The sequence below is a fragment of the Sporothrix schenckii genome (assembly GCF_000961545.1).
Source record: "Sporothrix schenckii 1099-18 chromosome Unknown Cont38, whole genome shotgun sequence".
Classification (NCBI taxonomy): domain Eukaryota; kingdom Fungi; phylum Ascomycota; class Sordariomycetes; order Ophiostomatales; family Ophiostomataceae; genus Sporothrix; species Sporothrix schenckii.
In genome coordinates, this window is record NW_015971139.1 from 1137737 (window position 1) to 1159711 (window position 21975).

At 54.9% G+C, this 21975-nt stretch overlaps 7 protein-coding genes across 7 annotated transcripts; 3 read left to right on the plus strand and 4 right to left on the minus strand.

Annotated features, from left to right (window-relative positions):
* Positions 1-1054: 1054 nt before the first annotated feature.
* SPSK_05837 (PRO40 protein) lies at positions 1055-5152 on the plus strand (the record flags this gene model as incomplete). The annotated part of the gene is made up of 1 exon (XM_016732546.1): positions 1055-5152. The coding sequence occupies one exon, from the start codon at positions 1055-1057 to the stop codon at positions 5150-5152; it is 4098 nt and encodes a 1365-aa protein (XP_016592100.1).
* Positions 5153-5523: 371 nt separating this feature from the next.
* SPSK_06519 (phosphomannomutase) lies at positions 5524-6414 on the minus strand (the record flags this gene model as incomplete). Its single annotated transcript, XM_016733223.1, has 2 exons — positions 5524-6231; positions 6316-6414. The coding sequence occupies 2 exons, from the start codon at positions 6412-6414 to the stop codon at positions 5524-5526; spliced, it is 807 nt and encodes a 268-aa protein (XP_016592101.1).
* A 1866-nt stretch (positions 6415-8280) lies between these two features.
* On the minus strand, positions 8281-8883 carry SPSK_06638 (uncharacterized protein; the record flags this gene model as incomplete). The annotated part of the gene is made up of 1 exon (XM_016733339.1): positions 8281-8883. One exon carries the CDS (start codon positions 8881-8883, stop codon positions 8281-8283), a length of 603 nt encoding a protein of 200 aa, XP_016592102.1.
* A 2982-nt stretch (positions 8884-11865) lies between these two features.
* On the minus strand, positions 11866-13212 carry SPSK_06302 (uncharacterized protein; the record flags this gene model as incomplete). The annotated part of the gene is made up of 1 exon (XM_016733008.1): positions 11866-13212. The coding sequence occupies one exon, from the start codon at positions 13210-13212 to the stop codon at positions 11866-11868; it is 1347 nt and encodes a 448-aa protein (XP_016592103.1).
* A 24-nt stretch (positions 13213-13236) lies between these two features.
* Positions 13237-15233, minus strand: SPSK_06062 (uncharacterized protein; the record flags this gene model as incomplete). The annotated part of the gene is made up of 2 exons (XM_016732770.1): positions 13237-13357; positions 13528-15233. The coding sequence occupies 2 exons, from the start codon at positions 15231-15233 to the stop codon at positions 13237-13239; spliced, it is 1827 nt and encodes a 608-aa protein (XP_016592104.1).
* Positions 15234-16192: 959 nt separating this feature from the next.
* SPSK_05920 (condensin complex subunit 2) lies at positions 16193-19096 on the plus strand (the record flags this gene model as incomplete). The annotated part of the gene is made up of 1 exon (XM_016732628.1): positions 16193-19096. The coding sequence occupies one exon, from the start codon at positions 16193-16195 to the stop codon at positions 19094-19096; it is 2904 nt and encodes a 967-aa protein (XP_016592105.1).
* Positions 19097-19532: 436 nt separating this feature from the next.
* Positions 19533-20094, plus strand: SPSK_06664 (uncharacterized protein; the record flags this gene model as incomplete). The annotated part of the gene is made up of 2 exons (XM_016733365.1): positions 19533-19887; positions 19991-20094. The coding sequence occupies 2 exons, from the start codon at positions 19533-19535 to the stop codon at positions 20092-20094; spliced, it is 459 nt and encodes a 152-aa protein (XP_016592106.1).
* Positions 20095-21975: the final 1881 nt, after the last annotated feature.

Consider the following 21975-nt stretch of genomic DNA (forward strand, 5'->3'; position numbering starts at 1 on the left):
TACAGCCCGAGCGACAAAAGACTGGTCAAGCCAACGCAAACCCCGGCCTTCATTTCGCTGTGGTTCTGGTCACCCTCACGTTTCCTCCTCCACTACAATATACTGTGGTGCCATCCATTTCGTTTTGCATCCTAAGCGCCCAGTTCAAACAGCCAATCAACTACCTTCGAACCTGGTCTTCCCGCCAAGCATGGACGATGGGATGTTGTGCCCAGCGGGAGGACGGGTGCAAGAAAGACAAGAAAACACAGCCCAACTCGATACAGGTGGCCTCTCTTCGTCTGGCTTCATAGTGCCCCATATGGCCTTGTCATAACTGATGTCCTACGGAAACCTGGGCGGCTAGAGTGAACTTTTGGGGAGATCAAGTAGCGGGGGTCAAAATTGCCCTTCTGCTTATTTTGCTCTTCGCTCAATCATTGCCGCCGCTAAACTTGCCTAGTAGACGGCTGAACCCTCGACCCTCCCTATCTTGTCCCGTTAAACCCCCCTGACGTGTGCGGTTGGAGCTGTCCCACGGTGTTTTCTTTATTGACGTTCCACTCACTACCCCCCTTTCCCTTTCCGCCCCCTCCTTTCGATCCCGGCTCCTTCGCAGCATTGCCTGGCCGCCCATCTGGCCGCATATCGATCCCACCGCGTCCAGCTTTTTGGCGATTTATTTTCTGTCTTTCTTAGTTTCCTTGCATCTCATTGTGAACCTCGTTTGTTTGTTCAACTTTGGAAATCTTGAAAGTTTCTCTACATAGAAGCTCGTGTTTTATTTATTTTCGCCGATTTCAAACGTCACGTACCTTTGTGTCACAGCCTGGCCTCTCTTCTACAACTCTGGAACGACCCACTGTCAGCCTGGTGCTTGCGCGCACTTCTCGTCCCCTCCCCGTCCTCCCCCTCCATTGCCCAACGTTGACCAGTTGCGCAGGAGTTCAACAGACGCAACAACCCGTGCAGCTTCATCATCCAAGGAAGTGCTGGAAAATAAAGAATCAAGGGGGAAAAGTCAGGAAAGGAAAGCAGAGACTCTGTCCCTCGACTTCTCAACGTCGTTCACATCATGGCAGAACGATCGCGTGGTATCCCTGATTCTGAGCTCTTCATGAGCCGGCCTTCAGATGACTGCGACAGTCCAACTGTTGAGCCGTTGCGAATTTTTAAACCACAGAGCCCAAACCCTTACTCCGCTACAAGTGCCGGTGGCGGCGACTTCTCCGGATCGGAGCGTTTCAGATACCCGCCGCCGCCAGGAAGCACTTCTTCGGCTAGCCCGGCTACTGCGTCTGTCGCCTCGCGGCCGTCGTTTCCTCTACCGCCCGGTGCATCAAGCTCCGCCAATCCACTCCCATACCCCGTTGACGATGACCCGATTATCCCGCAGGCAGCATCCAATGTCCACAAGCCCCGTCCCCCATACCCCGACGGGCGGCCTCACATCAACACAAACACCACGGGCAGCAGCTACAATGACACATACAATGACACGTCGCCGCGACTGGGAATGAGTCCCGTCAGTGGCAAGAAACCGGGCTTGGCCGAGCGGCGGGGCAACATCCCCACGTCCCTGTCTCCTTCAAGCCCGACCGATAACGACGACTTCTTTGCCAAGCCTATTTCGCAACCTGCAGCACGGCCATCGCAGCAACAGCAGCAGCAGCAGCAACAGAAACCGGCTGTTGCCAGCTACCCACCCAAGTCTTACTATCACCCTCCTCCCAACGGTTCCACTGCCTCTTCAACTACCTCGTCTTCCTCGGGCGGTGCCGGCGTTTCGGCTACTGCTGCCCCCCCGGACCATGTCAACCCATACCGGCCAGCGCGGGCCGACTCTGACACGCTCAAACCTGTCCAGCTGAGCGACTCGCCCAGTGGCAACAACGGTGGCATGAACAGATTCGCTTCAACGGCGTCTACATCTACGACTCGGGCTAGCCGTGGATCGCCTCCGCCGCCAGAGACGCCCATTGTAGAGCCGGGCAGCATTCCTGGCAGCGACATCGAGGCCCGCTATGCGGCTGCTGGGATCTCCGGCACGGCAACCCTAAGCAGCTTTCAAACCCCAAGTGCGGCTGCAGCCCAACGTCTGGCGCAATACGGCAGCCCGCCAACTCATGCCCAGCAACAAGCCGCAGCACCGCGTCCATGGACCCCAACCGAGCAGCCTGACAATCAGCCTCATGGTCCACCCACGGTCTACCAGGGCACCAACCCGGTCCAAAACCCACCTCCACCGAGCAGCACTTCCACTGCTGGTGCACAGCAGCAGCTCCCCTTGCACCCAGCATTTTCTGGTGCAGCCAGTGCCGGTGCTGGCACTGGAGCTGTGGCTGCAGCTGCTACTTCATCTCCTGCACCACCTGGTTCCACGTCAGCAGCAGCCAGTAACGCCAACTCGGCCAACCCCAGTCTCCAGGTTAGCGTCTTAGAGCAAGACTTCCAGCGCATGCAGGCGTCCACACCACCTCCTGCGTACACGAGCGTCAACCCAAGTGGAGCCGCTTCTGGCTACCCCAAGGAGAAACAGCAACAGGGTGCGGCGGCCAATATCCCGGCTTCGGGTCAGCCCCAAAGTCAACCTCAAGGTCAGGCTCAACCGGCTCAGCAGAACCTTGGCCAACACCCGGCACTGTCAGGTGGCTATGCCCAACAGCCCCCAGCGGTATCGAACTCAGCTGCCGCTGCTATGGCGGCCGCCACTGCTGCTGCGGGATTCGCGACGGTGAACCAGCCCGGTCAACCCCAGCAATCACAACAGCTGCCACAACAGCAGCCGACGACTGCTGCTGCAGCTGTCCCTCACCATCCGTACGGAAACGAAAAGGCATCTGCCGCTAGTGCTGCCGCTATCAATCCTTTGGCCTCTCCTGTGGGCATGAACGCGAACCATCCCGCCTTTGCCAATGATCAGCGGCCGGAGAGCGTCTTATCCAACGGTGGTAAGCCACCTCTGTCCCACTCCTTGTCTGTGCAAAGCCCGGTGTCGCCACCGCCGCTGCCCGAAGGCTGGATCTCGCACCTAGACCAGAACTCCGGCCAGTACTACTACATCCACCTGGCCACGCAGGCAACGCAGTGGGAGTTCCCCAAGGGCCCGACGCCGCTCAACCATGATGCTACACCGCTCTCGCCCGCCACCTCTACATACGGTAATCCATTGGGCTCGCCGTTCATGAAGCAGTCACTGGCCTCGCCCATGTACCCGCCCACGCCTGGCTACGCTGAAAGCATTACGAGTATGGCCAATTCCACGGCAACCGGATTCATGGGTCCTCCACCCAGCGCCGGTGTCGACATGTACAAGATCTCACCCACCAACGGCGTGTACTTTGGCCCCTACCTACGTTATGTGAACATGGATGTCGAGAAGGGCATTTGGCTTGGTAGCATTATGATTGTGACCGACGGGCCCCAGCCGCCGACGATTCACATCCACCAGAGTGTCGACCTGTCGCCAAACCCGCGGCAGCTCATCCCCTACACCATATACACGCACCAGCGCTGGAACTTCTACAAGTACGACATTGACCTGCAGATGAGCGAGGCTGGAACTGAGCGCTGGACGTATGCCGTGACATCGCACCTCGGTTGCACGCGCTACGAGTTCGTTGTTGCCGGACGTCACGAACAAGGGTGGCGCTTCCTGGCCCACTCGGGCAATGACTTCTCCCCTCTGACGTCGCAGGCCGACCGCAACAAGCTGGGCGGTGTCGACTTTATGTGGAAGGATGTGCTACAGAAGAACGTTGAGTGTGGTGGTTTTCACGTACAGCTAGGTCTGGGTGACCAGATCTACGCTGACCGCTTGTGGCGCGAGGTACCTTTGCTACAACAGTGGCTGGCCATCTCGGGCCGCGAGAACCGCAAGAATGTGCAGTGGACGGCACGGCACGAGGAGGACACGACACATGCGTACTTCCACTACTACACGTCGCACTTTGACCAGCCGTTCCTGCGCGAGGCCTTTGCACAAATCCCGCACGTGCTGCAGGTCAATGACCACGACATCTTTGATGGGTTTGGCTCGTACCCGGCCTATATGCAACAGACGGCCATCTTCAAGAACATTGGTCGTATCGCCATCGAAATGTACCTGCTGTTCCAGCACCACACGACCATTGAGATCTTGCGCAACGTGCACACAGACCAAGACCTCTTTACAATTACGGGCGCTGGTTGGCACTTCGTCAAGTACCTGGGTCCGGCCATGGTTGTTGTCGGTCCGGACTGCCGCTCGGAGCGTACGCAAACACGTGTGCTTGCTGGTCCCACATACCAGGGTCTGTTCCCCAAGGTTGCGCTGCTACCACCCAGCGTGCAGCACTGCATCTGGATGGTCTCTGTGCCCGTCGTGTACCCGCGCATGGAGACAGTCGAAACGCTGGCCAACACTCTGCAGACAGGCAAAAAGGCTGTGAACACAACGTATAACTTGCTGGGCAAGGTCACCAGCTCCGTAGCGGGTGTTGTGGGCGGCAAGGAGGTCGTTCAGCAGGGCTTCACGTCCGTGAAGAAGGCCATTGGAAAGTCCGGACTGATGGGCAACTATCTCAACAACTTTGGCGACATTGGCATCTCGGAGGAACTCCGCGACCTGTGGACGCACGAGTCCAAGGATTTGGAGCGCACGTACCTGATTCGCACGCTGCAGGGTATTGCCCAGCAAAAGGGCATTCGCATGACGTTCTTGTCGGGCGACGTGCACTGCGGTGGCGCCGGCCTCGTACACGATCCGTCGCACCCTTCGGACCACAAGACCATGTACCAGCTGATCACGTCGCCTGTCGTGGGTGCGCCGTCCAGCAACTACTTGCTGAAGATGCTGCACAACAACAAGCTGCTGTACGTGCCGCTCAACGGGCACATGTCCACCAACGAGGTGTCGGACACCAAGGAGGACATGATGGAGATCTTCCAGGTCGATGCGTCGGGCCAGCCGCGCGAGTACAAGAAGCTCATGAACCGCCGCAACTACCTCGCCGTTGTTGCGTTCGACCCGGAGGCCATTGCCGGCACCACCTATGCGGCCAGCATCGTCAACGGGCAACAGGGCCTCAGCAAGCTCAGCCTAGCAGTCGACTACGTCGTGCAGGGCGATGGCGGCAGCGTGCCGACAAAGTACGGACCTGTTATTGTGCCACACCTCGAGTTTGGCCACTGAGGGATGGATAAGGAGGTGCTGGGTGGAAAGCAATTGTGTCTTGGATTTTGATTTTGGATTTCATTTTGGATGTCTTGTCCTTTTTGTCTGTTTGATGGCCTGATCCTTTTTCTATTTACACGTTGCTTGTTTGTGTGTCTTTGCGAGATGTTGACTTTCATTTTGTTTCCTCGTACAATGATATTTCTCCAATTTCACTCATGTTTTACAATTTACTGTTCGCAAAGATTGATCGTCACGCCTGTGCCATTTGTAGTGTTTATATATATAAATACCTTTCACATTAAATAGAACGTCACTGCTTTTGCCCATGTCCGTCCTCGCTCGTTACTTTTTTGTGTCTATCGCCAAGAGCAAGCCGCTTGCTCCCCTTACAGGTCAAACAGCTTCTTGAGCTCGTCGATGGTGTCCTGGGGGTTGGTGACCGAGTGGCCGGTGGTGCGCTTGTCGGTGTAGATCTCGTAGTCGTTGCCACCCTCAAACGTCTTGTCGCCAAAGAAGTGCACGGTGGTGTACTCAATGCCGCCGGGCTTCTTGGCGTCTTCCTCCAGGTGCCGCAGGCAGTACGTCTTGTCCCAGCCGGTGGGGAACACGTCAAAGGAGATCTGGCCACCAATGGAGAAGGTCAGGCCGTGATGGCCAAACTTCTCGCGCAGCACCTCGACAAAGGCCTTGCGCACGCCGGCCGTCTTGTCGTAGGCCTCAAAGGCCAGACGCTCCTCGGTGGTGGCGTTACGGCCGATGGGGCTGATGTTGACCATGCCGTTACGGAACTCGACAAAGGTGCCGCGCTTGACGGGGATGTCGAGGTCGGCCACGTAGTGCAGGACAAACTTGACAAACTCCTTGTAGCGGTCCTCGCCGAACCACTTGATGAAGCTGTTGGAGGGCAGGCTCTTGCCGGACTTGAAGGCGGTCAGGCCGTTCTCGGAGAAGGCAAAGTCGAAGAGGTCGGTGACGGGCACGTCGGGGGTGCTGAGCTGCTCCTGCTGCTTGGCGAGGTCGCTGCCGCCGACGAAGCCAATGGCGACCTTCTCACGGAGGCGGTGGAGGATGTCGAGCATCTCCTTGGAGGCGTGCTAGGTCACGGAAACGGCGTTAGTATGTCAATGGACCTGGGGGGGGACATTCTCGAGAGTCTGTGGGCGCAGGTCAGGACTCACCAGACGCGCCGGTGTCAGGGTGCCGTCGACATCGAACAGAACAACGGTGTTCTTGATCGGGCGCTCGGCGAGCGGGGGGTAGCTGCTGGCATCAGGCATTGTGGCTGTTTGCGACGTATGTGGTGGTGAAATGTGAGGATGGGGAGGAACAGAAAAGGTTGATGTTGTTATTGAGTGGAGAGATGCGGTCAATCGAGAAAAGGAGGAGTCGAGCGAAAAGACAAGAAAAGAGGGGAGCTGTGGTCTCGGCCCTTTATACGACGTGTAGAAAGTGGAGATGGGAGGAGACAGCAATGAAAGGGGAAGCTGCGGAGAAGGTGTTGACAGAAAGTCAAGAAGGAGCGGTCAGGGAGCAACTGGAGGTGATGTGTCTGAATTGCGACAGCTTCGCTGATCAGGAAAATAACAATGCAACCCAAGAAAGGAAACCACGAAATCAGAAAGGTCAATGGACAAGGCAAGCACAAACCATGTACAACCACCTCTGTACGTTCCGCCTCATTCTCTCTGCTCAATAGGAAGGGCGAGCGAGGGGCGCTGACTTGCCCCGCCACGTGGGGAATGTTCAGGGCTGTTTGCGGCCAGAAGGTCTTATCTTATCGCGCAATGGAGCCCCTGTTTTTGAGTACTGCAAATGAACACAAAGAGCTTGCGTCTTATTACAGCGGGGCCAATCACAAGCTTCCAGAGAGCTTTATGTTCGTTTCAAAACAAAAGACATGGGATCATCACGGCAGTGCAATTCTGTTGCATCGCGGGCCGTGATGGGGCCACGTTTCAGGAACGTATGTAATAAAATCGGACGTTTCGAAACATTTAATTTGTTGGCATTGGTTTTTGCGCCACATCATAGCCTTGTTAAAGGACAGTGTCCATCTTTGATGCTAGCTACTTCGTTCGCATCATCGACAATTAGGTGCAAAGAGGACACGGTTGTTTCTTCGTGAGCGACCATGTGAGCTGCTGCGCCTTCTTCCCCATGCCAATTGCAATTTCAATCCCACCAAGTCGTGTCCTTCGTCAATTTGCGCCGGGCATTTTGAAATTGGATGCTCGGCTTGAGTCATCAGTGTCTTTTGCTAAAATGATTGTTGCCTAAGAAACCAAGCAAAAGAGGTGATCTGAAGATGACATAATGTGGTAAAATAGTAAGATAAATTTCCGAAATGTTCAGCCTCGCCGAAAAGAACAAGGTGTCTCTTTGTTGACAACTTTTGATGCCCTGCATGAGTTACTCATGCCTTACGCAAGACTTCCGCAAGGCTGACGGTCGTTGGCCGTCAGGGTCATGGAGGTATCATCCGGTAGCCTTGCATATGATTTTTCGAGACTTTATTTATCTTCAATATAATATTCTTCTATCGGCATAATAGCCAGTTACTTTTTATTTTGCTTTTATTTTTAGTTGCTCTTTTTGGTATGAAACTTATAAAATTTTGTAAATTTCTTGAGTTTAATTTTTTTTATAAAAAAAATTGCAACACAGTTTATAAAAGTAACCCAAGAGCTCAGTCTCTCCAACATAGAAACCTATAGATTCCTGTATGTGGACAACCTACTCCCTACCTTATAAATGCGGTGCCGGCTCTAGACCAGTGACCTCAGCAAAAAGCTCTCGGCAAACAGGCAAGTTATGAATTATACGGACCGACTGAGAATGACGCGATTGCAGATATATGGAATCTGACGTAAGTACGGTAAAAAAGAAGACAAGTATAACGTATTGCTAATATCTGATGGTGCAAGGCCATTTGGATTTATAAAACCTCTACCGAGTACGGACATAGTTCCTTGCTTGACATGACGTTTTTGGCATTCACAGCTTAGGCGCGGCCACATGTTTGAAGTCACACACATTTTGTGTCACGTATATATTGAAGATGATGAACTCTCTTTTAAAACACGAGGTATATTGCTTTGACGCTATCACTCCAACTAGAGACCATAATGTCCTTGACGAGATGCTTAGTAGTTGTTGTCGTTGTTGTTGTTGTTGTTGTTGCTGTTGTTGTTCGAACCGTAGTTGTCCGAGTTGTTGTTGGAGCCAAAGTTGTCCGAGTTGGAGTTGTTGTTGGAGCCGTAGCTGTCCGAGTTGTTGTTGGAGCCGAAGTTGTCGTTGTTGCTCGAGTTGTTGTTGTTGTTGTTGTTGCCGCCGAAGTTGCTGCTGCTGTTGTTGTTGTCGTTGTTGTTGTTGTTGTTGGTGTTGTTGTTGGTGTTGTTGTTGGTGTTGTTGTTGTTGTTGGTGTTGTTGTTGCTGTTGTTGCTGCTGCCGTGGCCAGAAAAGCCTGCGGCAATGTTCTTGCCAATGCCGACCAGGTCGCTCTTGTTGGACTCGGAGTTGTACGCCGCGGCGGCGTCTTTGGCAACGTTGCCGAGCTGCTTGTAGTCGAGGTTGCCCTTGGACTCGTAGTCGCTGTAGGCCTGCTTGGCGGCCTGGCCAACTTCACCCCAGTTGCCAGAGCCGGAGTTGTTGTTGTCACCACCGTTGTTGTTGTTGTTGTTGTTGTTGTTGTCCGAGTTGCCCTTGAGGGCGCTCTCGGCCATGGAGGTGATCTTGGAGAAATCCATTGTGAATGAGTGTGAAATTGGGAGCGAAAAGTTGAAGAGGGCAGAGAGTGTGTGGTCCGGTTCAGTGTTTGGAGTGGAAAAGTGAAGATGTGCTGTGGGATTGAGAATAAAACGAAGAGTCACGATGACCTTGTCCTAGGCCGGGACAAGGAGCTCTTCTTATATATGCGAGTACCTCCCAAGTCCTCTGACGTAGCTCATCCCTCATCCCTCATCCCCCTTACTCGCTGTCATGAGTTTGGCCCCTCCATCCTTTCTTTCTCCATCCACCTAACACAGTATTCAACCGTCCACCAACCACCCTGCCGCTCTCTTTTGCTTCTCATCTCACCCTCTGTCCGTCTTCTGCCTCTTTCGGCCACGCCGTCGGGCGCGCTTGCTACCTTTGGAGAAGCGAAAGACGCACGCCAAAAAAGACAAAAAAGGGCTGGGATCTCCACCGTTGAGAGTCTTCTCGTGTCTTCTGGCGGCTATCACACTTGCGGGCACACTTGCACCTGCACTTTTGCACTTGCACGCCCCCAAGGCCAGGCCTCATGCACGACAACACATCCACACACACACATCAATCACGCCGTCTTGTTGCCTCGAGACCCCTGCCATTCGTCCATGTACTACTAACTTTCTCCTTTACCCTCTTATGTCTTGGTCGCCGTCGTTAGCTTCCTGTCTCTGTCCCATCTCTATTCCCTCCGCGTCTCTCGGCTACCCCTCCACGGAGGCTGGCGGGACTCGCTCTCGCGGTTTTCCCCCTTTCACGCATGCGATCGAGATGCACTACCTCATCACATCATCTCATGTCTTTAAGGAAAAAGAAGGGTCCTCAACTCCTTCCTCGGCGCAGCGTACACTGCTAGCCTAGGCCGTGTTTTCCACCACTGGACATGGGGCGTTCCTGGACCCTGTTGAGCTGTCGTCATGCCACTTGGCGCCATAATCTTTTTCCATCGTTTCACTCTTTGAATTTGGTCTAATTATTGATATTGATGTTGTTTCCATGACAAGTGACAGTTTCGTCACCCTACCTTGCTTTCTGCGGGTAAACCCTGCTTGTCAAATTGGGCCTCCACTTTGCAGAATGCATTTTTCAGCTTTGCTTTTCCTTCCCTGCGGCTGAAGCGTAGGTTTGTTATGGGAAACACGGAACACTGAGCGCACAATCGTACGACGTAACTTGAGAAGCAAGATGGCAGTGTGCTTACTTCCCCCAGATAGTGGGGGACTGACAAACGAATGGTGTTTCAGCGCAAATGGTTCCTGGGAGTTATTCCCTCAGGAGGATAGGCCACTAGTGGCGGGTCTTTCTCTCTAGCTCTCCGGTTTGGTAGGGTCTGGTCTGGTGCCGGTCGTGTACTTTTGGCGCGGGAGCGACCCCCTCTGCCCCTCTATTATTTCATCTGGACGATCGTGGGAGCTCGGGGTCCATGGTCGTATTGTGATCGGACGAGGGGCACAGAGAACAGGGGATCGCAGCTGAGCACCTGTGGCTTTGGAGCTGGCTCAGGCCCGGTCGTCCCATTCTTCACTTTTCATAAAACGACGTCCACATGGGTCGTGTTAGTGGCTCTGTAGTCCAGCGCTTGGGCTGGAGCTAGCGGAATGGGCCAGGGGACCTCTACGACGATGCTGCGATGTATCTTGCGTTCCACTATTGGGGTTCGTTTGACCCTGATGTGCTTGTGGGAGGAAGAGGGGTCATGACATGTCGAGCAGCACGCCGAAATCCCGGCGCCAGCCACTCCTGCTTGCATCTTTTGTATGCATGCATACGCGTCAAGGGCGATCTCTGTTTCGCGCAGCGTTCTCATTTGGTATCACTCTTCTCGTGTCGTGTCCTGTTCTTAACGACGGCCCAGAGCAACGGCGACACGTAAACATCGAAAGGAGGGGCGGATGGGGGGCACATCACCGAGACAAGTCGAGCCAGAGGGTCGAGCTCCGTATCCGGTTTAGCCCGGGCCAAGCTAGCTGAAAATGCGAGATTTGGGTGGGAAGTGGAATACTGCGTTTGGGCAGGCGGCCCTCCCGAGAACAGAGTTTTTGTTGTTATTTGGAGCTTTGGGCTTGCATGGCGGGGCTGTGCAAACAAGACATGAACGCTGTCGGTTTGGGACGAGAGAAAACGCCGACAAATTGGTCTCAACGCTATCATGGATTTGTCCTGGCGTAGGTTCGATGTGCTGGTTGTCGGAGATGCTTTCGAAGCGAGGCAGCCCATCATTTCCTATTTCTGAGGAGACAAGTATAGAAAGAAAAAAAAAGGGGGGGGGGGGAGAGAAAAGAAAAGAAAGAAAACAGAAAGCAACTTGTTCGTTTCTCGACAGCAAGACCTTGCGATGCTCAGCAAAAAGGCCAATATTTTGTCCGCAGCAACTGCCTGCAGAGAGTGAAGCATTGCGTCCTTTCCTCCTTTCTCAAACGTGCTTGGTCCTGGGTGTGTTAGATTGCAGATCGGCATCGCACCGTTTCCCTTTATCTCGTCGTCAGGGCGTCGTCATGTGGCCTAGACCTGACAGGAACTATTGCCGGCGATACTTGTGTAGTCCGTTGAAGAGACGTGGGTTAGTGTGGGCGAAAGTAGCAACGAGGAGACCGACGAAGCGGAAATGAGATGAAATGAGATAACAAGTTCCGAAAGTCAACAAGTTTGTTTCCAAAATAGAAACTAGGAATCACTCGAAAGAAAGAAGCTAGGCATCAATGCTAACGATGAAAGTATAAAATAACAAAAAACTGTGGATTGTATAATGCATAGACAGGACACCCAGCTCTCATCGTCCCGTCCAATCCGTTTGTCGATTGTCCAAAACATTGCTCCCTAGGAGCCATTAACAGGTATCCAAAAATATAGTATGATGTTCCCGGGGGCCAAGGTTGGGCAACCGGTCAGCACTGGCAGGGCGCTTGTCGAAGTGCCGGTATCTCACAGAAGACCGGCGCTCAACCCACTGCCAGGCTCCCCCTTCCTCTCGTCACCGGGCTCTATCGCCACGCCCCAGTGACCTCGAGGACCACATTCACGATTGTGCTCACAGTCCACAGGCCAATCAGTGCCAGGCCGATCTTGCGGCTCATCACCCACCGGTTGGCGGGCACCGCTACCAGTAAAACGAAAAGCGTAATCAGCACCGTGACGGCGGAGACCATCAGTGAACTGCCGACCTGGATGGTGTACGGCTTGTAATGCAGCGGCTGGTCCGGGTGGCGGTCCCGGTGGGCCTTGGCCGCCTTGATGGTCATCCAGGCGCCACCGACGCCGACGCCCAGCAAGATGTTGAGCATCGGGCCACCAAAGCAGGCAGACAGCGCCATGACTGGGTAGCCGAGCCGCGCAACCGTAATGTCGGCCACCAGATCGCCGAGCGAGTTGCCGACGGCGAAGATGGTCAAACCCAAGATGGCCTCGGAGATGCCTACGATGACACCAAAGGCCTTGAGCACACCGACCACTTCGCCGGCCACCGTCGAGATCCAGGCCACACTAATAATAAACCCGAGGAAGCACAGCAGAGAGTGGTACTTGGGCCGCCGTGTAGCCGACGTCATGGCCAACAGCACCACCAGCATCAGGGAAGATGCTCCAAGTGACCCTACGATCATAAACAAGAGGCTTCGCCACGGGTTTTCCAGGTCTTCGGATATGTTGGCCCAGACGATGAATGCTGTGAATAGGGGGCCTGCAAACAACTGCACCGTCACCAGCCAACGGTTCCAGCCCGCCGCCACAGCTTCGGCCTCAGCTTGACGAAGCTCGCTGCCGAGAATAGCAGGTTCTGATGACTTGGCTGGCGGGTTGGATAGTGTCGTGGGGATAGCTGGAACATGCTCCGGAGGAGGAGCGCTGCTGCTAGAGGCCGATGTCATCGACACCGCGGTCGACGAGATGTTACTAGCGTCGACACCATGCTCGGCCTGGATAGTCCGGACCACCGGCGACTGCAGGGGCCGGTTGGTCAGGGTGCTCCGTCGGTAGCGCTGCCATTCCGTCTCCGGCCTGGGGACATTCAAAGTAGGTGTAGACGCGGCACCGACTGAAACGCGATGGCCGTTCATAAGCGGCTCACGGGAAGCGCTCGCACCATCGGCTTCCAACGTATCGTGAAGCGCATACTCGCTAGCAATGTCTTCGTCCTCGTCCTCGTCCTCATCCTCGTCGTTCTGTGCGTCTACTTCCACGACGGGCAGTGTCACGACCAGCAACAACACAGATGGGGCGGAGATAAGGCTAACAAACTTATCCCAAATCGTCTTTTCCCGCCAGTCGACGAGGGATGGAAAGAGAGTTCTGCTGATCAGTTGGGGAGGGGGAGGATATTGTATGGCCACCATTTTATGGGCTTGGTGTAGGCGCTGTCATCGAGGCCTGGAAAGCTCGACCCATCGTCGGCTGGAAGATCGCCACGTTGTGATAGCGGCAGGCTTGACTGCCGAGAGGGAGGGAGGGCGGAGAACGGCATTGGTGATTCCGTGTAACCTGGGAAAGGGGAGAGGGCTGGCGACGAATGGGGTGAGAGTCGCGCGCTATGGTGGGGAGAGGAAGGGATGTCGAGGCGGAGTGCGCCACCGGGAGGTAGGCGGGAAGGATGTTGATGGGGTCCGGAAGCGGTTGGGATCGATGCTGGGGAGGCAGAACGACTGTCTGACGGGGATAGATTGGCAGCGACTTCAGGTGATGCCAGGCCAGATGTCGCTTCACTGCCGCCCAATGGAGATGGCCCCATGCTAGATGCAGCCGCGGCAGCAGCAGCATCCTCCTCATGTACTGTATCCCCCGCATCTGTGAAGCGGAGTAATGGGGGGCCGAGCTGGTGGCTGCTATCCGTCCAGCTAAAGGGCCTGTTGCCGGACGACCAAGCTCGATCACGAGCTCCAGTGGACCCTCGCCGGTATGCATCTTGAGGGAGCAGAGAGCTACGGCTCATATCGTCTTCGCGACTGTGCCCATCTATGGTACTAGTACCGTCGAGAACAGACACGGAGTGACCCCGGGAGAGGCTTGGCCGGTGTTGGCTGGTCATTCGCCGCCGGTCGATGGGGTCCAGGTGCATCGTTCCCGAACGTTGAAGCGACGCCAAGACAGACCGAAACTCGAGGGCACCGAGCAGGCTAGGCCGAATGGGGGTGGTTGTCGTGGTTCTCCGGCGTCCAGCTGGCCGGCTGACACGCATGCTGCTGGTCATTTCAGCCGTAATATGGCGGTTCCGCCTGTCCTGCTCTTCTTCGCTGATCTGGTCAGCTTGAGCTTCCATGTTGAAGGCCAGGTCTGCCTCTCCAGGGTCGTCGACGCTGTCGACTTCAATCCGTGGGCCGCGTTCCAAGGCGGAAATATCAGGTGGCGGCCGCTCACGGCGGCCGCCTACAGGCGCCGTGTCGTCTGGCTCTGGTTCATCATGGGGGTCGATAGGGAGCCCGTCTTGAGCGGTTGCGATGGCATTGGGCCGGCTCTGGCTGTCGTCATCATGATAAGGGGCTAGGTCATCGTCGCCAGCACCGCTATGGCCAGCAGCGCCAATTGTGGCACCGTAATAGTGGCCACGCGAAGCTGCCTCGCGTGCCCGCTGCCGCTTGCGCCGTGTCGATACCCAGTGCCAACCCACAACGGTCAACACATAGAACAAGTAGAAGCCGATCATGACACAGCACTCCCACAGCATGAGCTTGCCGTCGGCGAGGAAGACCATGGAAAACGCCACAGACATGATGAAAAAGGCAATGTCGCGCACAAACGTGCGGCGGCTGACCTTGAACTCGCGCACGAGCGCCATCGACCCGGCGACCACGCCTGTGATAAAGCCAGCCGCGCCAATCAGCTCGCCCACGGCCATGCTTCCGCTGTTAGAGCCCATGGCAGCAAACGTGCTGAAGACGTCCGGCGATCCATTGCCAAAGGCTAGGAACGTCACGCCCGCCAAACTCTCGCTAAGGCCCAGTATAGTGGAGATTGTGCTGAGGTTGACACTGAAGAAGTCGCTCGCAGCAATGCCAATGGTCGTGAAGAGGAGGCCAAGCCAGATGACAAGGATGGTGAAAGCCAACGGCTGGACGTGCTGCATGGAGCAATAGTAGAACGTAATGTACGGTATCAAACCAGCCGCTTCATCTTCGCAGTTTGCCAGCACGAATGCGCACTGGTCGGCAGCTTGGTGCACGAGGCGACACTCGAGGTCCTCGGTGGTGTTGCCATCATCACGGCGCAAGAGACTGATGCTGTTGTCGAGCTTCGAGGGGCCAATCACTCCTGGCACGAACGTGTGAAACGCAACAAGAGCAAGGATCAGGCCGGTCGAAATATAAAACGGCCGAGTCCGGAACCGCGCCCGCCGCCGCCGGGGGGTCGTCGGAAGAGACATCATCTCACAGACAAAAGGCAGCTTGACTTGAGGCCATCATCTGGCGAGTGGTCGGAGGTGGTGGAGCTGGCCGTACGAGGTGATCGATGGTCGGATAGGTCGAAACGAGCCGGGGAGAAACAGTGGACAAGGCCCAGCGGGCCGGAAAGTAGCAGAACGAAAGGCACGTGTTGAATTCAGTCGACGGTGTAACGGTCGCAATTCGTGAGGATGCCCAGCGATTAGCAAAACGCTGCGGAGACGTCAAAATATCCGGATAGCTCTGACAAGTGTGTCGTAAAGGAGCAATTGTTGTCGACAGTATGCGCACTCGAGGCTCACAGCAAGAAAGGACGAAAGTCCCCGAAGGCAAGCACGCTCGGCACTGTTGGTACAGCCGGGAAGGGAAGGTGCAGCTCTGCGATGCAGCGCCTCGTCACCACTTCCAAAACCCATGCCTGTTACAACATAGTTTGGTAGGTACCAAGTCAAGATACAGCTTAGGATGAAGGTCTCAGATACATGGTAATGCAACTGTCCCACGCATATTACGTAGTACTCAGTACCAAACCTACTCAACGTCGTATGACGGAGTACACCGCCCATTTTTGGTAGAAAGCAGCGCAAATAGAACACGAAAGGGGGGCAATCCAAAGACTAGCGTGTAGAATGGCCTCCGCATAGTGCTAAACACAGTGCGTTAAAATAACACTGTGCATTCGATTACAGTTTCCGTGCCACACTAATCCACGTGACTTTGTTTACTTTTGACTGGAATAGGCGAAAACACGAAAAACATCGAAACAATCAGCCCCCCAATCTCGCAAAAGCGCCCAACGCAAACACAGCGCGACGCGGAGAACCTTGCGTGTGACAATCACGACGACATTGCATCGACGCCTGCCGCGCGAGCAGAATCTGCAGTACAACGAATCAACGAAAACAGGAAAAGAGACGACAGAATACGGCCACTCTGCAGCATGCCTCGTGTCGCGCAGGCACCGCGTGCAAACAGCACAAGAAGCAACAGCAGGTCGGCGTCGGGGTCGCTCTCGCAGTCACCTTTCAAGAACTCGCCGGTGAAGTACGTCGCGGCTTTGGGAGAGATGGAACGGACAAGAAAAGGAAACAAACTGACCGACAGGATCCCTCTCAACGATGATGCGCAGGAAAAGGCCGCGCGCCAGCAGTCGCGGCAGGCGCTGCACGAAGCTCAGATCAACCAGCTCAAGGCAGCCGCCACACCGACTACCCGCAAAGTGAGCAACATACGCCTCGACGACCTCGAAAATGCATCGCCAAGCTCCAGTGGCAGCCCGCGGACGCCGTTGGGCGACCGGGCCCCGCGTGGTCGCAAGCGCCAGAGCCTGGGCGCCGGTGGTATCAACAGCCGAGACGCCGTTGCCGCTGCGGCCGCTGCATCGGGCAACCGGGCCATTCTCGGTGGCCGTGCTGGCGACGATGATGACGAAGACGACGACCGCGTGGTGGTCGGCGGTGCGGTGGTGACGCCTATGAAGCGGGTACCAATCCTCGCCAACTTTGAAGAGTGGATGAAGATGGCCACAGACAACAAGATCAACGCGACCAACTCGTGGAACTTTGCGCTCATCGACTACTTCCACGACATGTCCCTCCTCAAAGAGGGCGACGGCGTCAACTTCCAAAAGGCCAGCTGCACGCTCGACGGTTGCGTCAAAATCTACACGAGCCGTGTTGACAGTGTGGCAACCGAGACGGGAAAGCTGCTAAGTGGCCTCGCGGACAGCCGCGAGAGCAAAAAGAAGGGCGGCGCTGGTGCAGGCGACGGCGAGGAGAGCGAAGACGAAGACGAGTTGGACGAAGACGGCAATCCCAAGAAGAAACCCAAGAAGAAGCAGCGGTCTGAGGCTACGCTCGCCCCCTCGTTTGCGTCGCTGCAGCTCAAGAAGCTCGAGCTTGAGTTTGCTGTCGACCCACTCTTCAAGAAGGCCTCAGCGGACTTCGACGAGGGCGGCGCCAAGGGCCTCCTCCTCAACCACCTCATGATCGACGGCCAGGGCCGTATTGTGTTTGACAGCAGCGATGACGCTAACGATATCGCCAAGACACGCAAGAAAGACGGCAAGAAAGGCAAGAAGCAGAGTGAGGAGGGTGAGGAGGAGGAGGGCGAAGAGGCGGACGACGACGACGTTGACGAGGACAACATGGAAGCTGAGCCCGACTCGTTTATCGAGGAGGATGGCGACGACCAGGACGTTCCGATTGATGTCGCCTCCCTGGGACATCGCTTCTTCCCTGAGCTGCACCGCCTCGAAGAGCTCGATGTTTGCCCATCGCTCAAGACGTTCGACCTCGGCAACCCATCCGGCTCCCTGGACATTCCCTTCTTGCGTGGCCCCGAGAACAATGGCGAGGACAACGCGGACGGCGACAAATCGGCGATGTTTATTGACGAGGACAACCCGCTTGGCTTTGACGACACGGATGCTCTTGGTGGCTTCGACCTGGGCGCCGATGTAAATTTCGGCGAAGGTGGTGAGGCCTGGGCGCGCGAGGCACGGTTAGAACCGCAAATGCGTGTATACAATGCAGATGGTGATGTCGGCGACGATCTGCTGCTACTTGGTGGAACGGGTGGCAATGGTGCAGAGACGGACGATTTCACCATTGCTATGGCCCACTCCTCACAGCAGCCCGACAAGCTGCACGACAACATCCTCAGCTACTTTGACCAAGCACTCCGCAAGAACTGGGTGAGCGCCGAGCATTGGCGTATCCGCAAGATCAAGGACGTCAACAAACCCGCTTCTGCGGCGAAGCCACGCAAGGAGAAGGAGCCGTTTGCGATTGACTTTGAGGCACCGCTCGACAACGTCATGGCAGAACTTTTGTACACGCAGGCGTCCAGCAACACGGCCATCACACTGCCCAAGAAGGACTGGAAGGCCAAGTCGCGCAACCTGCTTCCTGACGACAAGCACTTCCATAGCAAGCAGCTGCTGTCGCTCTTCCTCAAGCCCAGGGCCCGGCTGAGCCGGCGACGCATGCAGTTTGGCGGCTTCGGTGCTGGCAGTTTGTTCAGCCAACTGCAGCAACAACAGCAGCCGGACGTGCCCGAAGGCGAGATGAACGAGGCCTTCTGGGCATCACAAAAGGACCCGCTGCGGCCAACGGTCGAAGACGGCGCAAATGGCGGGTCCGATGGCGAGCCACACGGCGACTACGATGCCAACTTCTTCGCAGACGACGGCCTGCCATTTGCTGGAGGCGACGATGACGACGATATGGACGGTGAGGAGTTTGCCGACGCCCGCGAACACTTCAGTCCTGTCGATGGTGCTGGCCTGGGTGGTGGCATGGACGCGGGCATGACACAAGGGTTTACCCAAGGGCTCGGGTTCACGCAAGGCTTCACAACGGGCTTTGGCGGTTTGACGGTTACCAACCCGGCTGACCTTGCCTTTGGCACGACACTGGTGACGTCGAGCCGGCGGGTGCGTCCCGAGTACGTGCAGTATGCACGTGTGGCCAAGCGCGTGGATGTGCGGAGGCTGAAGGAGGAGCTGTGGAAGGGCATGTCCTTCGACAAGGGTGTGGCAGCGTCGCGTCTGTTGACACCGCCGCCGGCAGACGCAGGGACTGCCAGCATCGATGAGCAACTGGCTGCATCCGAGGAAACACCAGCACAGTCCGAAGAGGACAAGATGCTCAAGTTCACGGACGTGATGAATGGGCTGCAGTCCGTGTACTCCAAGTCGATGATGGACGACATCTCGACGAGTTACTGCTTTATCAGCCTGTTGCATTTGGCCAACGAAAAGGGCCTGCAAATCAACAAGACGGAGTCGCTGACGGATCTGGACATCCGCAAGGACTGGACGGCGGAGATTACAGCGGAGTAGCGTTGACCGGGTTCTGGATTTCATTCTTGCAATTTGTCTTTCTTGGAACGCGGGCATCTTTTGCTTCATACTTTTTTGACTAATGAGTTTTGCACTGCATGTTTCTCTCTTGTAACGCATATCACGTTCTTGATCCATTACTATACAAATGATTGCTTGTTGCCGTGCAGCTCCTTGTGATGTAAGCGCAGCACCCGCAGTCTTCAAGTCATCGATTCAGGCATGTTTAGCCGACCGTGGTATATCACAACCTTGTGGACATTTCATCATGTATACCACGTTGGCGCAGCGCGCCTCATAACTCATGAAGAAACGTAGGAAACCCACGAAGTTTGTTTGCCTTGGTCGCATAAGCCACTCATAGGGATATGGCAATGGAGTATGTCTTTTTCTCAGTAGACACAGAGTATTCAGTTACACCACGGAAATTATTACAATGTCGTGCCTCGTCATCTTCTTCAACCGAGCCGAGGCCGCACATTTTGCAACTCGGAATACCCGGCAAGTTCCTCGTGGCCATGGATATTTCCCGAGTGTAATGCATGACATGTCGTACACGTTATTTACCCTCGCGCTCGTCGAGACCGCCATGACAACAGCGAACCGTAACCAAGGCGAAGAAACGTGGAGCCAGGTGGACATGATTGGCTGCGAGAGAAGCACGGTTGGAGGGCAGTGGTGTGGTTGGACGAAGTTGATGAAAGGGTGTCGTGTGTGGACGCCGAGGGAGACGGGATCTTGGAAAGGCTGTTGCACTATTGTTTGCGGTTCCTCTACCTCTGCGTTACCGTGTGAGCCTATAAGCAGGGTGCGGTGAACAATTGCTGCGTCTTGGAATCCAGCTCAACCACGTATGAGATATGTTGCTTCGTGCTGCTCGATATTACGTACCAGGTAAACCGGCCAAGAAGTCGGCGATCCATGTTGATGGCGGTAAGGAACAGAAGTACAGAACCGGTGCAGAGACTTCAGCAAAACGTAACGTTGGCAACTACTAAAACTCAGTCGTCCGATGGTATTATTCGGTTGACGACCAGACAGTTTGAAGATCGGTAGCAAGCCATTTAAGGCTCATTTCAATTACCAGAAGAACGGCCAAGCCCCAACAGTGTTTGTGAAAAGCTTTACCATGGCGGCTTAACGTTGTGCATCCAGTTCATGATACGGGGTAGAGGAGTATGTCATTGTAACACCGCTGCCCGTTCCTAAACAGCGATTCGATCTTCTGCTTTGTATACATGGAGAGACTGTTCGAGCAATTCTCACGTTGCATAAAGCCTCCGAAGTACCTTCCGCCTCTTGACAACTGCAGGTTTTTCTTGTAGGACAAACTCTCGCCAAAACCGCAACCCGTAAGCGATAAAGGCGATATGTCATAAATTTTGCCTGGCTATTTACAAAACATGGGGGCGAGTAACCCTATAATCACGTCTCTTTCTGCTCTTTGCCTGCTTTTTATATTAACACCCACATTGCCTTCCCGAACTCGTACTGATATCTTGTAGATTACTGTAAGGCAAAGTCCAGAATGCAGGAGGCAAATAAATATGCAAAGTCAGGCAGTGTCAGACAAGGCAGCACAACATCAATTATGAACTGGTAGGGTCTCGCTAGGTTCGTCTTTGTTGATTGCTTTACCTACCTTGGGGATGGCGAAATGCTACGATGTCGTAGAGGTCTAGACACTCAACACTGTTGTTGCCAGGTCCACCTCATGCTAGCAAGTCGCTCTCCAAATTCCCAGTACTACGTCGTACATCAGGTCCAGGCGGGTACGGTGCGGTCTCGTTTTTTTTTGTGCTGTTATTCTCTTATTCTCCTATCCCCTCATGTTCTCATGTGAGCCATTACTCGATTGATAGGGGCAGAGGTAGATCTGAACATCTCAATGAACGTGCGTGTGCTGCTGGCTCACAAGTCGAAACAAACGCGCCCTCGTCGGTAGTTGTTTTGCCCCTTGTGTTAATCACCGTTCAGACATCCCCTCTACCGGGACACGATGAAACAAGCGAAAACCTGGCCACGCTCCAAGTTTCCTAAATTGAAGGAGGCTGATCGGCGGGAGGCAGCATTCTGACGTCGACTAGCCCCTGCTCCTGATGTCGAACCTACTCAAGCAGCCAAGTATCCGGTTGAGGTGCTTTTTCATATCTGCTGCTCTTCCAAGTCGGCAGGAATGCGCTTTATTCTACAAGGTAGCATGCTCACATGTGCGATGCGCAGACGCCATGTCATTTGCAATGTCTTCCTCTCTCTGTTTCTCGCTCACAGAGCCCACTTGCCTTTTTGGGTAGCCAGACGAGCCAGAGCAGAGTACGGAGTCTCCGAGAATATTGGGACTTCATACACTTTTTCAAGGTCCCGTTTTGGATCTTCCCAAACTACGATGCAATATGTACGCCACCTGTGGACGCCAAATTCGACGGCTGGCTCTTGTTGCTTTGCTAAATGTTAAATGCTGTTGTTACGTCGTACGATGCTCGGCCGTTTCGTTGCTTCTAGTATCCCAAAACTCCTTTTCTCCCCGCCGCCTGTGTCCCGTTTTCCGGGGTTGTCGTGGGATGCAATTGCGATCGTCAAAGGGATGTGGGTTTCAGTCTATTCGACTGTAAGCCAAGTCCAAAAGCAGGCGAGGCAGGGTCTTCGGGCCAAGGCAAAAGGCCCCGTCCAAGGGCTGATCCCAGCAGTTTAGCGGCATGCAGGTGCGAGTTCCCAAGCCCGCCAAAGGTGACGAACGTGTGTAAATACAGTTGTCTGCTAAACGGGAATTGCAGCACCGTCAAGAAATGATCAGGCCACAAGTCACGTTAATACTCCTGAATGGACGACAGAAATGACCTTATGTATCTGGCGTGTGGATTTGTGTCCACCGTCTCCCT